General features: G+C 39.6%; 1 protein-coding gene across 1 annotated transcript in view; it reads left to right on the forward strand.

Annotated features, from left to right (window-relative positions):
- Positions 1-404: 404 nt before the first annotated feature.
- LOC121390643 overlaps positions 405-14,479 on the forward strand; it is a 16,520-nt gene continuing 2,445 nt past the window's right edge. Inside the window, exons 1-2 of the mRNA XM_041522509.1 lie at positions 405-762; positions 4,127-4,254. Of these exons, the coding sequence (XP_041378443.1) occupies positions 487-762; positions 4,127-4,254 (404 nt within the window). The 5' untranslated portion in view covers positions 405-486. The remainder of the gene's footprint in view (positions 763-4,126; positions 4,255-14,479) is intronic.

Below are 14,479 nucleotides of genomic sequence, written 5' to 3' on the forward strand. Positions count from 1 at the left end.
AAGGACCACACAGGTATTGAGAGAGGAAACCCGCTGTCGCCACTTCATGGGCTACTCTTTTGGATTAGCAGCAAGGGATATTTTATATTACCATCCCACACACAGGATAGTACATACCAAGGCCTTTTTTTTTTTACACCAGTTGTGGAGCACTGACTGGAACAAGAAATAGCCTAGATCGATCGCTCATCAAGCGAGCGCTGTACCACCAAGCTAGCTTTAGCTGCTCTGTGTTGCTATGCCCTGATTCTTTTTCTTTTCTGTTTTTCTTTCTTTTTTTTCATTCATCATGTGGCCCTGATTTACAAATACCCGCAAGTGTATGAGCTCGTGGTGGATATTTGAGAACACAAACTAGCCAAGTCACGGTCATATGATAAACGTCACGAGGTAATTTGTCCACCCTTATTGACAAACAGTCACGAACGTAAACCTTTCTTTACACGTTTCCATGTTACACTATCTTACGAAAATAGACTCTACACAATGGGGACCAACTGTTTTCTGCTTCTCGTTCTCTGCATCTTGACCGTTGCCTCGTACATGCCGATTCCTAAAAGGGAGGTTGGTTTCGTGTACCGGGGTGGGAGCGCGACGGCCCCCGTCCACCTGGACGTGTACCTGGATCTTGCGTGTCCAGACAGCAAGGACGCGTTTCCCACCCTGGTTCAGGTGGCAGACCACTACGGTGCTGGCGTTCTTCAGCTGACGTCACACATCTTTCCGCTGCCGTACCACAGAACCTCCTTCAACAGCGCCAAGGTACGACTTTTTGTCAGTATAGATGGATGGGTGGATGGGTGGGTGGATGGGTTTTGGGTGGATGGGTAGATGCTTTGATGGATGGATGGACGGACGGGCGGATGGATGGATGGATGGATGGATGGATGGAAGAATGGATAGATGGATGGATGGGTGGGCTTGAGTGGTTGGATGGATGGATTGAAAAGGGCACCACTGACTGGTAAGCGGACGGACGGATGGTAAATCGGAAGACGGACGGACGGACGAACAAACAAATAGACATATGGATTTAAAGTTCGAAGTGCCTCGAAATTTAAACAGCGCATTCAATATTGCCATGATCGGTGATGGTATGATTATATTGCCATAAAATATTATTTTATTCGGCCAGGAAATACAAAAATATGAACGAATTTCCTCTTTTTAAAAAAAAACAGTAGCACCGGATGTTTACAAAGTGCCCTCATTCCACTCATGCGGTAATCGAACAGAAACTATTTTACATACTAAATTAAGACATGCTTGTTGTACTTTAAATGCAGACCTATATCGTTGTGGACTTAATATGGATCCCTCGTGTAATTGTGGACATTACTTTGAAAGCACTCGTCATTATTTTATAACTAGAAAAAAATAATTATTTTAACATCTCTAAACAGTTTTTAGCCAGTTAATCTGCATTTACGGGATAACCCTATTGTGTTTTCCGATTTGCGGACGTATATCGGTGGTTTTACTGTCGCAAATTTAGTTTTATTGGCGACGCGTTAAACCATCGATTACTTCTAATTCTATTCCTTCTTCTGTTCTTCACATTATTCAATCGTTTCTCAGAAACGTTTTCTTTCTTTCTTTCTTCCTTTCTTTCTTTCTTTATTATTATTATTTATTTATTTATTTATTTATTTTTATTTATTTATTTATTGAACAAGTGTAAAATTTAATGTTTGTAATTAGGAGAGGGACTCGCAAGTTGGATAATTTGCGCTCAATCCCTCTGTATTTATACATTATATGTAATACACACACACACACACACACACACACACACACACACTGGTACATATACATACATACATACATACAGAGTCAAAAGCGAAAGTTCTGTCTGGATTAGTTGTTTTGTTTTAACGACACCGCTAGAGCACATTTATTTATTTTTCAGCGGCTATCGGATATCAAACATTTAGTAATTTTGAAATATAGTCTTAGAGAGGAAACCCGCAACATTTTTCCATTAGTAGCAAGGGGTATTTTATATGTACCATCCCACTGACAGGATAGCACATACCACGGCATTTGATATACCAGTCGTGGTGCACGGCCTGGAATGACAAATGGGCCCACCGTCGGGGATCGATCCTAGACCGACCGCGCATCAGGCGTGCGCTTTACCACTGGGCTACGTCCCGCCCTCCTGTGTGGAATTCAGTCCTTGTAAAGATCGTATCAAGCTGTACAGAACACTGAATAAAAAAAGTAAAGTTTGTTTTATTTAACGACGCCGCTAGAGCACATTGATTTTTTATCTTATCATCGACTATTGGACGTCAAACATCTAGTCATTCTGACACTGTTTTTAGAGGAAACCCGCTGTCGCCACATAGGCTACTCTTTTTACGACAGGCAGCAAGGGATATTTTATTTGCGCTTCCCACAGGCAGGATAGCACAAACCATGGCCTTTGTTGAACCAGTTATGGATCACTGGTCGGTGCAAGTGGTTTACACCTTACCCATTGAGCCTTGCGGAGCACTCACTCAGGGTTTGGAGTCGGTATCTGGATTAAAAATCCCATGCCTCGACTGGGATCCGAACCCAGTACCTACCAGCCTGTAGACCGATGGCCTGCCACGACGCCACCGAGGCCGGTAAATACTGAATAATGCACTGCTTTGATGACACGCAAGTCTTACTCTGTGTTTTCTCAGTGGTAGACCGGTTGTCTGAAGATCGATCACACTCAATAGATTCGAGGTTGGGTTTTTTTTTTCATCCCAACTCGTGTCTCACGACTGGTACATTAAAGGTTGTAGTATGTACTGTCCTGTGTGGGCAAAGTGGCAGATTTGTCTTTTTTATTTCCACTCTTTCTCCGACTCTCTCTCTCTCTCTCTCTCTCTCTCTCTCTCTCTCTCTCTCTCTCTCTCTCTCTCTCTCTCTCTCTCTCTCTCTCTCTCTCTCTCACATGGTGGTCATCATTGAACGATTATATATATAGTCTTGTTATAAACAGTTCTGTAGTTACTTAATAGTATTTTACTTCTAAGTTACCATTATTTAGGTAGTGCTAAGTGGTCATTATGAGAAGAAATAAAGTAAAGTAAAGTTTGTTTTATGTAACGACGCCACTAGAGCACATTGATTTTTTATCTTATCATCGGCTATTGGACGTCAAACATATGGTCATTCTGACACTGTTTTTTTTAGAGGAAACCCGCTGTCGCCATATAGGCTACTCTTTTTACGACAGGCAGCAAGGGATCTTTTATTTGCGCTTCCCACAGGCAGGATAGCACAAACCATGGCCTTTGTTGAACCAGTTATGGATCACTGGTCGGTGCAAGTGGTTTACACCTACCCATTGAGCCTTGCGGAGCACTCACTCAGGGTTTGGAGTCGGTATCTGGATTAAAAATCCCAAGCCTCGACTGGGATCCGAACCCAGTACCTACCAGCCTGTAGACCGGTGGCCTAACCACAACGCCACCGAGGCCGGTATATGAGAAGAAATAGTCTTGTTACAAACAGTTCTCTATTTGCCTATGATATATTACGTCTAAGTTGTGACAATTAAAACTATGAATCTCAAAAAAAGCTCAAGTAAAAATATGTTAATTACGACTTCCGAATTCCTCTCTCTCTCTCTCTCTCTCTCTCTCTCTCTCTCTCTCTCTCTCTCTCTCTCTCTCTATATATATATATATATATATATATATATATATATATATATATATATATATATATATATATATATCAAATTTTCGAAGTATATGTTAGCGACCAAATAGTGTTATTTTAAACTGTACTGACGTGACGTAAACCAAACGTTCCTTTCCGTTCCGTCATGTTGTTTTGTTGTTTGTACAGGGCCCCTGCGCGTGCTGTAACCTCACCGTGGTGCAGGGGTGTAACATTCTCTTTGAGAATGGCCAATACAGCACAAATTGAAATTTAGAGTAAAATTCGGTGTCCGTAAAATTCTGTGATATTTGTATTTTTGCACAGTTCTTTACACTGTTTTTGTTTAAACCTTGAATTTTTATGTTGATGTTGATCATCACTTTATTTATTTGCATTACCATAGTTTGACACCCAATAGCCGATGTATTTTTCGTGCTGGGGTGTCGTTAAACATTCATTCATTCATTCATTTGTACAGGGCGCTCACATCGTCAACAACCTGGCTGACCTGAACACGACGTACGACTGGATAAAGCTGGTGTTTGACAACTACGACTCCCTCACCACTAAGGCGACCTTCAAGATGTCTGACGAGCAGGTTATTGAGTGAGTTTCTGTCAGTCAGATCTAAGGTCTCACTACACAGATGTCATTTGCCATTGAAATCCATGCCCAACTTCAAATGAAGTTTGCCAATAGAACGGGTTCTCGTTGGCACTAACAACATTTATTTTCACTCCAACATTGGGAACATTTCCGTCTCAGAGTTTTTGCTATATGACATAATTAACCGATTCACTCCGGCTGTTTCTTCCGCTATACACTCATGTCCCAAAAGGTCAATGCACAATATTACAAAACGGGCCACCTGGCATCCTCGTCCTTTGCCGCTAATAAAGCTGGTCTAACCCACGACACTAACTAACGTCCGCCGGTAGATGGGGAGTATTGTAGGTGGTTACACGTGCCTCTTAACAATGCCAGAAGTAACCACTGAACACTCTCCAAAGAGGTCCGACTAAGCCCACAGCTAAAAGCTGATGGGGAATGACAGGTGTGTGGCACGGATAACCACAAGAGAGAATCACCTGTAGCGGTTGGAGAGACAATAACTGGGATGTGGATGTGGATGTGGATGTGGGGGTTTTAACGTTTCACACCCATTACTATACTGATATTCGCAAACCTTCAATGAAAAGTTTAAGCCCATAGATCAAATATTGGTAAAATAGCAACAGATTCAACATTGTAAGAAAAACAAATGCGGCGCTCATTGCACCGACTGCCTTCCTGTCTGGCGTTGTCATTTTTCACATACAATTTTGAATCTGTTGCTCTTTTAACAATATTTGATCTATGGGCCTAACATGTGTATTGAAGATGGTTCATATCTGTACAGTAATGGGTGTGAAATACCAAAGTTACAGTCCCCATACTTTATAAATAATTCCATATTCAGTAGGATTATCGTCATCTGACAATATCTAAGATAAACCCGTATTCACATGGCCTTTTAATGGCACAATCAGAACTGCGTTGGCACAATCAGAACTCCGTTGGCACAATCCTTTATGCATTCAGAGTGCTTGTAGACAACGGAAGTTTATCTGAACACAAAATGGCATTTATCTTTGTATACACATATTTCACCCTTTATTTATTTTTTCAAAACCCTTTTCCTTGTTGGCTACTAAAAGGTCATGGCTGTCATGGTACCCATTCCGTGGGAACAGCCCCCTATAACCTTTTTTAAGTGGTTCATAGTCTCAGTTATTAATTAATTGTTATTTATATTGTATGACCCCCACCAGTTCCAAACTCTTTTCGACAGGTCCATACTGTTTTAGAATGAAAGTTATTGTAACAAACGCATGTTCCTTTTGTCTTGTCGTGAAGTATAATGTACCACTGATATTAACTCAGGTGGCTTTTTAACACCGTAGGCATACAGTTGAGAAAGCATTTATGACAAAGCCTATCACTTGATTTATTTGGTCATCGAATATATATATATATTAAAGTTAATCCACTTAAAGATTTGACTTTGAGACACGTCTACTCAAGACGTGTGGATAAGCCAAGGCAAAGGATTATTGTATTATAGCATTAAACCTGCCGCCAGTTCGTTTCAAGTTAAGAATGGTGTTTGAAGTAACAAGTCTGAGAGTGCATGTCTTAGGAATGCCTCGGTGGTGTCGTGGTTAAGCCATCGAACATAAGGCTGGTAGGTACAAGGTTTGCACCCCGGTATTGCCTCCCTTGCGGAGCGAGTTTTTTTCAGCTCAATGGGTAGGTGTAAGACCACTACACTCTTCTCCATCACCTAACCACTAACCCACTGTCCTGGACAGACAGCCCAGATAGTTGAGGTGTGTACCCAGGACAGCGTGCTTGAACCTTAATTGGATATAAGCACAACAATAAGTTGAAATGAAATGAATATAAATCTGCGTCTGACAACGCAAGCTTAGGATTGTCTTAGGAACGCCTCGGTAGTGTCGTGGTTAAGCCATCGGACATAAGGCTGGTAGGTACAGGGTTCGCAGCCCGGTATTGGCTCCCTTGCGGAGCGAGTTTTTTCAGCTCAATGGGTAGGTGTAAGACCACTACACTCTTCTCTCTCACTAACCACTAACCCACTGTCCTGGACAGATAGCCCAGATAGCTGCGGTGTGTGCCCAGGACAGCGTGCTTGAACCGTAATTGGATATAAGCACGAAAATAAGTTGAAATGAAATAAATATAAATCTGCGTCTAACAACGCAAGCTTAGGATTGTCTTAGGAATGCCTCGGTGGTGTCGTGGTTAAGCCATCGGACTTAAGGCTGGTAGGTACAGAGTTTGCAGCACGGTACCAGATTGCACATAGAGCGAGTTTTATCGACTCAATGGGTAGGTGTAAGACCACTACACCCTCTTCTCTTTCACTAACCACTAACAATTTACCAACTGTCCTGGACAGTCAGCCCAGATAGCAGAGGTATGGGTGTGCCCAGGACAGCGTGCGTGAACCTTAATTGGATATAAGCATGAAAATAAGTTGAATTGACATGAAAAGGAATGTCTGTAAGTAGATCGCTTACTTAGCCATCGGAAGATTCCAACAACTGGGTGGGGGTGTGGGTAGAGGCAGCTATGTATTAATTCGCCTTTCATCTGGCAATGCGTAATATTTAAGAGTTGGGTGAGAGTCATAGCCCCTTCCCAATCCCAAACGTTTGTGACGCATATACGGGAATCAAATATTTGACATCCAATTCATCAATGTGCTCTAGTGGAGTCGTTAAACAAAACAAACTTTATTTATGAAGGTTCAGCTATGTAGGCCTATATTATTCATCTGGTAATATATCTTTAGTTTATCATTTAGAATAAATCATTTACAGTATGTGTCTTTCTGTGACTCGCTATTCTTCAACATCCTTTACACGCAGTCTTTAATAAAACTGTACTAACTCGCCATCAGTAGCAGAAACAGACGCTGTTTTTTTCTTCTAGTCTCTGTAGCAACGTATTATTAAAAACATGGCACACATCTGTTTGTTGTGCGTAGCACGGCAGTTTGTCATATACATTGATCGTAAAAAGTCGCAAGGTTATGTAAATGACAGTTGTGTTTGAATTTTGCTGTATAACATCGGGAGGGGCGAATGCCCCTTTAAAGAAAATCGATAATGGATCACGTTAAGTAGAACAAAACTGTATTATCTTCTGTTTAACATATCTTCTTTTTTATGTTTCGGTTTGTTTTTTAAAACGTGTTTCCGTTATATTAAATAAAACTGCGCATGCGTTTTTTTATCTTCTGTTTTTTTACGAATATATTGTCAGTCATTACATTCTGTACTGTCTCGATTATCGGTCAACATGTTCTGCACGTCCATGATCATCAGTCAACATGTTCTGTACGGTCTAGATCATCAATCGACATGTTCTGTACGGTGTAGAAAATCAATCAGCATGTTCTGTACGGTCTAGATCATCAATCAATATATTCTGTACGGTCTAGATCATCAGTTAGCATGTTCTGTATGGTCTAGATCATCAGTCAGCATGTTCTTCACGGTTTAGGTCAGCAGTCAGTATGTTCTGTATGGTATAGATCATCAATCAACATGTTCTGTACGGTTTAGATCATCAATCATCATGTTCTGTATGGTCTAGGTCATCAATCAGCATGTTCTGTACGGTCTAGGTCATCAGTCAGTATGTTCTGTATGGTCTAGATCATCAGTCAGCATGTTCTGCACAGTCTAGATCATCAATCAACATGTTCTGAACGGTCTAGATCATCAATCAACATGTTCTGTGCGGTCTAGATCATCCATCAACATGTTCTGCACGGTCTAGATCATCAATCAACATGTTCTGTACGGTCTAGATCATCAATCAGCATGTTCTGTACGGTCTAGATCATCAGTCAGCATGTTATGTACGGTCTAGATCATCAATCAACATGTTCTGTACGGTCTAGATCACCAATCAACATGTTCTGTACGGTCTAGATCACCAATCAACATGTTCTGTACGGTTTAGATCATCAATCAACATGTTCTGTATGGTCTAGATCATCAGTCAACATGTTCTGCACGGTCTAGACCATCAGTCAACTTATTCATTCTGTACAGTCTAGATCAACAGTCAACATGTTCTGTACGGACTAGATGATCAGTCAACATGTTCTGTGCGGTCTAGATGATCAGTCAACATGTTTTCCACTGTCTGGGTCATCAGTTAACATGTTCTATACGGTATCAGACAACATATTCTGCAGGTCTAGATTACCAGTCAGCATGCCCTGTGCGGTCTCGATTATCATTAAACATGTTCTGCACCGTTTTAATCGTTACTCAACATGTTTCACACGGTCTAGATCATCAGTCAACATGTTTCACACGGTCTAGATCATCGGTCAACATGTTTCACACGGTCTAGATCATCGGTCAGCATGTCCTACACGGTCACAAAATCAACGTTGTCTACCTACCAAACATCACCACCTACATAATGACAGATTTGTGGCTACAGTTGTTTGGTTGGTTCTAAATTAATCAATTTGGTGAACTTTAAAAACAAAAATAATGCGATCTCTTGGTTGTTTTTACATCCCAGAACATCTTTCCGGTTCCAAAACGGAACGTTTAATATTTCCCTCGGCTATTGTAATGATCTGGCTTATATTAGAATTTGTACCCACGACAGGCGTTCTTTATAACAGTCTGATTCTGAAAAATAAAGCATGTTAACCGTTAAGTAACGGACAGTGATGTTTTCCATGATTTCCCGATTCCGGTGTTGATTCGTACTCGCGACATGTGCATACATGTATGAGAAGGTTAATTAGACATGCAAACATTACTTATGTTTATCTGCATCACGATTAAACTGGCTCTTTTCCTATTTCCAGTGTTTTCGTCCAAATGATGGATGACAAAAATACTCATTATTTAAAACTACGATTTTTTTTAAATTTAATTATCGTTCAAAAAAATGAGTAACCCAATCTGCGATCTATAGTATATTTTTAATATTTAAGCAATTAGAATATATCAATAATCTTTTTTCTTCTTCTTCACTTGGGGATCCATTCTTCTTTATTATCTAGGTCACATTCAAACGCAGTTTTAAGGAAACAGACATTGAGTGTCGGGTTACTACAATCCGACAGATTGATAATTAATTTAAAAAAAATAAAACTCGTGTAATATCACGGAGTTACCCTTGAAACCCACGCCTAAAATTTGTTTTAATTTACTTTGTAGATTAAAAAAGAAGAACTCCAACTGTTTTTTTAGCATTTCGCCATCAAATCTCATTTTCGACACAGGAATGAAAGTAATTGCTAGGGGGAAATATATGATGCGAATTTAATATGTTTTACATGAGTTTTAGGTATGATTAATTACACGAGTCTTCTTTGCCAAAGTATTAAACCGCTCGCTTGATGCGCGGTCGGTCTAGGATCGATTCCCGTCGATAAACCTATTGGGCTGTTTCTCGTTCCAGGCAGTGTACTACAACTGGTATATCAAAGACCGTGCTATGTACTATCCTGTATGTGCATATATGTGCATATAAAAGATCCCGTGCTACTAATGGGAAAATGTAGCGGGTTTTCTCTCTAAGACTATGTCAAAATTACCAAATGTTTGACATCCAATAGCCGATGATTAATAAATCAATGTGTTGTAGTGATGTCGTTAAACAAAATAAACTTTACATTTCTTTGCCGCAAGTGGACTGTAAGAGATTAAGTGAACGTATGTCGCTTGAAGAAAAGGTTTAAAAAATAGTTTGGGTCCTAACTTTTGGAGTTGCCTTTGCATCTTATAACCTTTCACGGTCTTTAATAGTCAGAGAAGAAGGAAATGTTTTCTTTAACGACGCACTCAACACATTTTATTTACGGTTATATAGAAAGAAAGAAAGGTTTTATTTAACGACGCATTCAACACATTTTATTTACGGTTATATGGCGTCAGACATATGGTTAAGGACCACACAGTTACGGTTATATAGCGTCAGACATATAGTTAAGGACCACACATATATATGGAGAGGAAACCCGCTGTCGCCACTTCATAGGTTGCTCTTTTCGATAAGCAGCAAGGGATCTTTTTTTATGCACCATCCCACATACAGGATAGTACATAGCACGGTCTTTGTTACACCAGTTGTGGAGCACTGGCTGGAACGAGAAATAGCCCAATGGGACCAACTGACGGGGATCGACCCTAAACCGAGTGCGCATCAAGCGAACGCTTTACCACTGGGTACGTCCCGACCCTAATTGCCAGAGATAAATTACACTGTTGAAAAGGAGAAACATTATGTACGTTTCAAGGCGCAAAAAAATAAATAATAATAAATAAATAAATAAAACAAAAACGATTGTGTCCTTTTATTAGTTTAAAATCGTAGTTTAATTATCATTTTACAACTGAGAGGCAGGACGTAGCCCTGTGGTGAAGCACTCAGTTTGGGTTCGATCCCCGTCAGTAGGCCCATTGACCCATTTCTCGTGAACTTATGCTGCGCAAAGAAAAGTTGAACAAAATAGTTCTGGCCCTAACTTTTGGTGTTGCCTTCTGCATCTTATAACCTTTCAAGGTGATTAATAGCTAGAGGTAACTTACCCTGTTGAAAAGGAGAAAATGTACGTTTGAAGGTGATTTTTCTTTTTCTTATAAAAATACGACTGTGTCCTTTTATTAGTTTAAAATCGTAGTTTAATTATCATGTTACGATTGACTGTAGCAATATACTGCAAGAAAACTCGTAGGATTTCACAGTTTCAGCGATAAATAATCCAAAGGCTTCGTCGTTGTTCCTTAAAAGGGAATATTACCTTCCTGGTTTAGTGGCAACTCCTGCGAATTTATTGAAGTTGTACGGTTTTACCAGAATGTAGACTATATCGGTCGCTTTCAATTTGTACTCTTGTCTGACGCGTGGTTCAATTGATGGCAATCAGCGAGACGAATAACTCAAATCCCATAAATATTGTATTACTTTCTTAGTGCACTTTATTATGGTGTGCACATGCGTAGTGGGGTTTTTGTCTCACGTACAGCTAGTTATAAGGTGGCAGTGAAGTAAATTGAATCTTACTGTTTATCATTATAACATCTTCTCACACTGATAATTCGAAGTCGTAAAAACCAGTTCCTGGTAAAAAAAAAAAAAAAAAAAAAAAAAAAAAAAAGTGGTACCATTCGAATATAGGAACACTAAAAATAAATCTTCAGGTTTTTTTAAAACTAGACCATAATGTACAGTTAGAACCGATATAATTGTTAGGTTATGGAAGGTTGAAAAGAGTCTTCACCAAGATGCTTTCAAAACAAGGTTGATAGAAATCAATACCAGATCACAGTGTGTGCAGATGTTTGATGAGACTTGCCTCGTTTTCATTATTTTGGAATCCTAACGAAGTAAAGGTGTAATATTTCAAAATCATGGTGATTTTAAATACACTATTATGATTATCTATCTAGCTATCACATCACCTTAACTGAACCATGATGGAGTGAAATACATTTCATCCCTCTCGGCAATTTTAGTTTTTGAATTATGGACCATTGCCATAATTCAATTATTTTTACAAAATGTCATTAATAAATGGAGTATGGTGGTTATGAAGATGGTTGAATAAAGTAAATTTAGGGACAAATCAAATTACATTTGTTCAGGTAATACTTTGTTAGACTATTAAATAGGTCAGTGGTCTGTGACAATATGCCTTTATTAAATAGGTTAGTATTTATAAATTCTACTATGCTTCTACATTTTGAGCAAAATTGACGCAAAAAAAAAATATCTTGTTTTCAAGTTACTAGATTATGTCTAGATTATTTGTGTGGAATTCTTTTTTAATTAAATTGCAGTTTGTTTGTAACAGATATTAGTATTCATATAAAAAAAAATTAATGTTTAAGCAGTAAGCTTGTTATTGAAGTCAGTTAGCCCTAAATGACGCATACGCTTTTTTTCCAAAATTCACTAAGACATGAATACAAGATTTTGTCATGAGACGACAGCATGTAAAATCAATAGTCGCGATAAAAGACACCGTAAGACGTGGATTTCATATACTGCGATCTACCATTTTTCTTTACCACTATTTCACGAATATTTTCAATATATTACGAATATAGTTGTTTTTTGGGGGTTTTAAACCTCTTTTCTTTAATTTACTTTGTTGGAATCAAGGCTGATTTTACTGTTATGTTGTGAATTATTGAAGGGGGGGGGGGTCCAATTCCCGTTATGGTGTAAAACAGGGTTGATTCCTACATTCATTCATTCATTTCATTTATTTTCGTGCTTATATCCAATTAAAGCCGCACGCCCTAGTTCCATCCAGCGAAAATAAATTATAATTTGGTTAATCTACAAACCTGTAACACACTTAGATCACGTTTTTATAAAATGGAGTGAAAAAACAGCTTTTATATCGATAAATACCATGGGAATCCCCATGTCCCAATTGCTTGAAATAATTTTCAAAGTTAGTATTCTGATGTCACCGGTAGATGTCGCTCGAAGCACAAAAATGCCTACGTCACGACAAATTTCACAGAGTGCGCACAGACTTGGGGTGCGTTCCTTTCACCTCTCCTGGACATGTTCCAACTGTTCTGTCCTGGTTGTATCCCCTCTCCAGATATCGTAAGACTTAGCAAAATTATTGGTTTTAAGGGTTTGTAACGTTTTGTATTGAGACACTTACTTGTCTGAACTTTATTGTTACTGAAAATGTTCACGAACTGTGACGAAAAATCTCACAAATGAACAACAAGCAAACGACAACAAATCGGATGTTGATTGCGCGAACCGTGCACGAGAAAACAAACCGAACCAAAATGATAACGGTCACGTGGTATACCAACGTCTGTGACGTTTACACAGGAAGATTCCCTCTAAAAATAGATTGGACCTCGCTTGCTTAACGGTTTATTCTCGAGTGCGCGAAAAAATGCATTTCGTGGTTTTACAAACATCAGGATTACCAGGATTACCAAAAAGCACTTCAGGTGAATGGAAATGTGTATTCTAAATAATAAAATGTAAGTAAAGTGCAATTTTATTTGTGAAAAAAATGGGTTTAATAGCGAAAAACAACGCCGTAATGGTTAACAACTAGCCGTAACTAGGGCGTGTCCCTTTAAGGTTCAATCATTGTGTCCTCGGCACACACCTCAGATATCTGGGCTGTCTGTCCAGGACAGTGAGTTAGTTAGTAGTTAGTGAGAGAGAAGAGGGTGTAGTGGTCTTACACCTGCCCATTGAGTCGTTAATACTCGCTCTGGGTGGGAGCCGGTGCCGAGCTGCGAACCCTGTACCTACCAGCCTTATGTCCGGTACCGAGTTGCGAACCCTATACCTACCAGCCTTATGTCCGATGGCTTAACCACGACGCCACCGAAGCCGGTTGATTCTCACATCTATAAGTGAATGTAATACCGTGTAGTGTGTTGTCTGTCTATTGGAGTTTAGTGAGAGTTATTTCCCTTTTCGAACCCCTCGAAGTAAAGACTGCTGATATGTCAAACTTCATGTGCCGGACTTTTAGTACAATGATGTCACAGCGGCTACTATCTTCTTTTTTAATCTCTCTCTCTCTCTCTCTCTTCTCTCTCTCTCTCTCTCTCTCTCTCTCTCTCTCTCTCTCTCTCTCTCTCTCTCTCTCTCTCTCTCTCTCTCTCTCTTTTAAAGGTACAAAGGTAAACATTTTGGGGCTTTTCCGGTTTAATTTTAACTTAGGCTAACGTTTGTATGCTCATCTGTGTAACAAAAAAAAAGTCGGTGCTGAGATGCCTAAAACAATCCAACGCTTCATCAACAAGGGGGCGGGACGTAGCCCAGTAGTACAGCGCTCGCTCTATGTGCAGTCGGTGTGGGATCGATCCCCGTCCGTGGGCCCATTGGGCTATTTCTCGTTCCAACCAGTGCACCACGACTGGTATATCAAAGGCCGTGGTATGTGCTACCCTGTCTGTGGGATGGTGCATATAAAAGATCCCTTGCTGCTAATCAAAAAGAGTAGCCCATGAAGTGGCGATAGCTGGTTTCCTCTCTCAATATATGTGTTGTCCGTAACCATATGTCTTATGCCATATAACCATAAATAAAATGTGTTGAGTGCGTCGTTAAATAAAACTGTTCCTTCTTCTCTGGCTATTAATGACCTTGAAAGGTTATAAGATGCAAAGGCAACTCCAAAAGTTAGGACCCAAACTATTTTTTAAAACTTTTCTTCAAGCGACACACGTTCACTTAATCTCTTACAGTCTGCTTGCGGCAAAGAAATTTAAAGTTTATTTTGTTT

Source organism: Gigantopelta aegis, chromosome 3, assembly GCF_016097555.1.
Source record: "Gigantopelta aegis isolate Gae_Host chromosome 3, Gae_host_genome, whole genome shotgun sequence".
Lineage (NCBI taxonomy): Eukaryota > Metazoa > Mollusca > Gastropoda > Neomphalida > Peltospiridae > Gigantopelta > Gigantopelta aegis.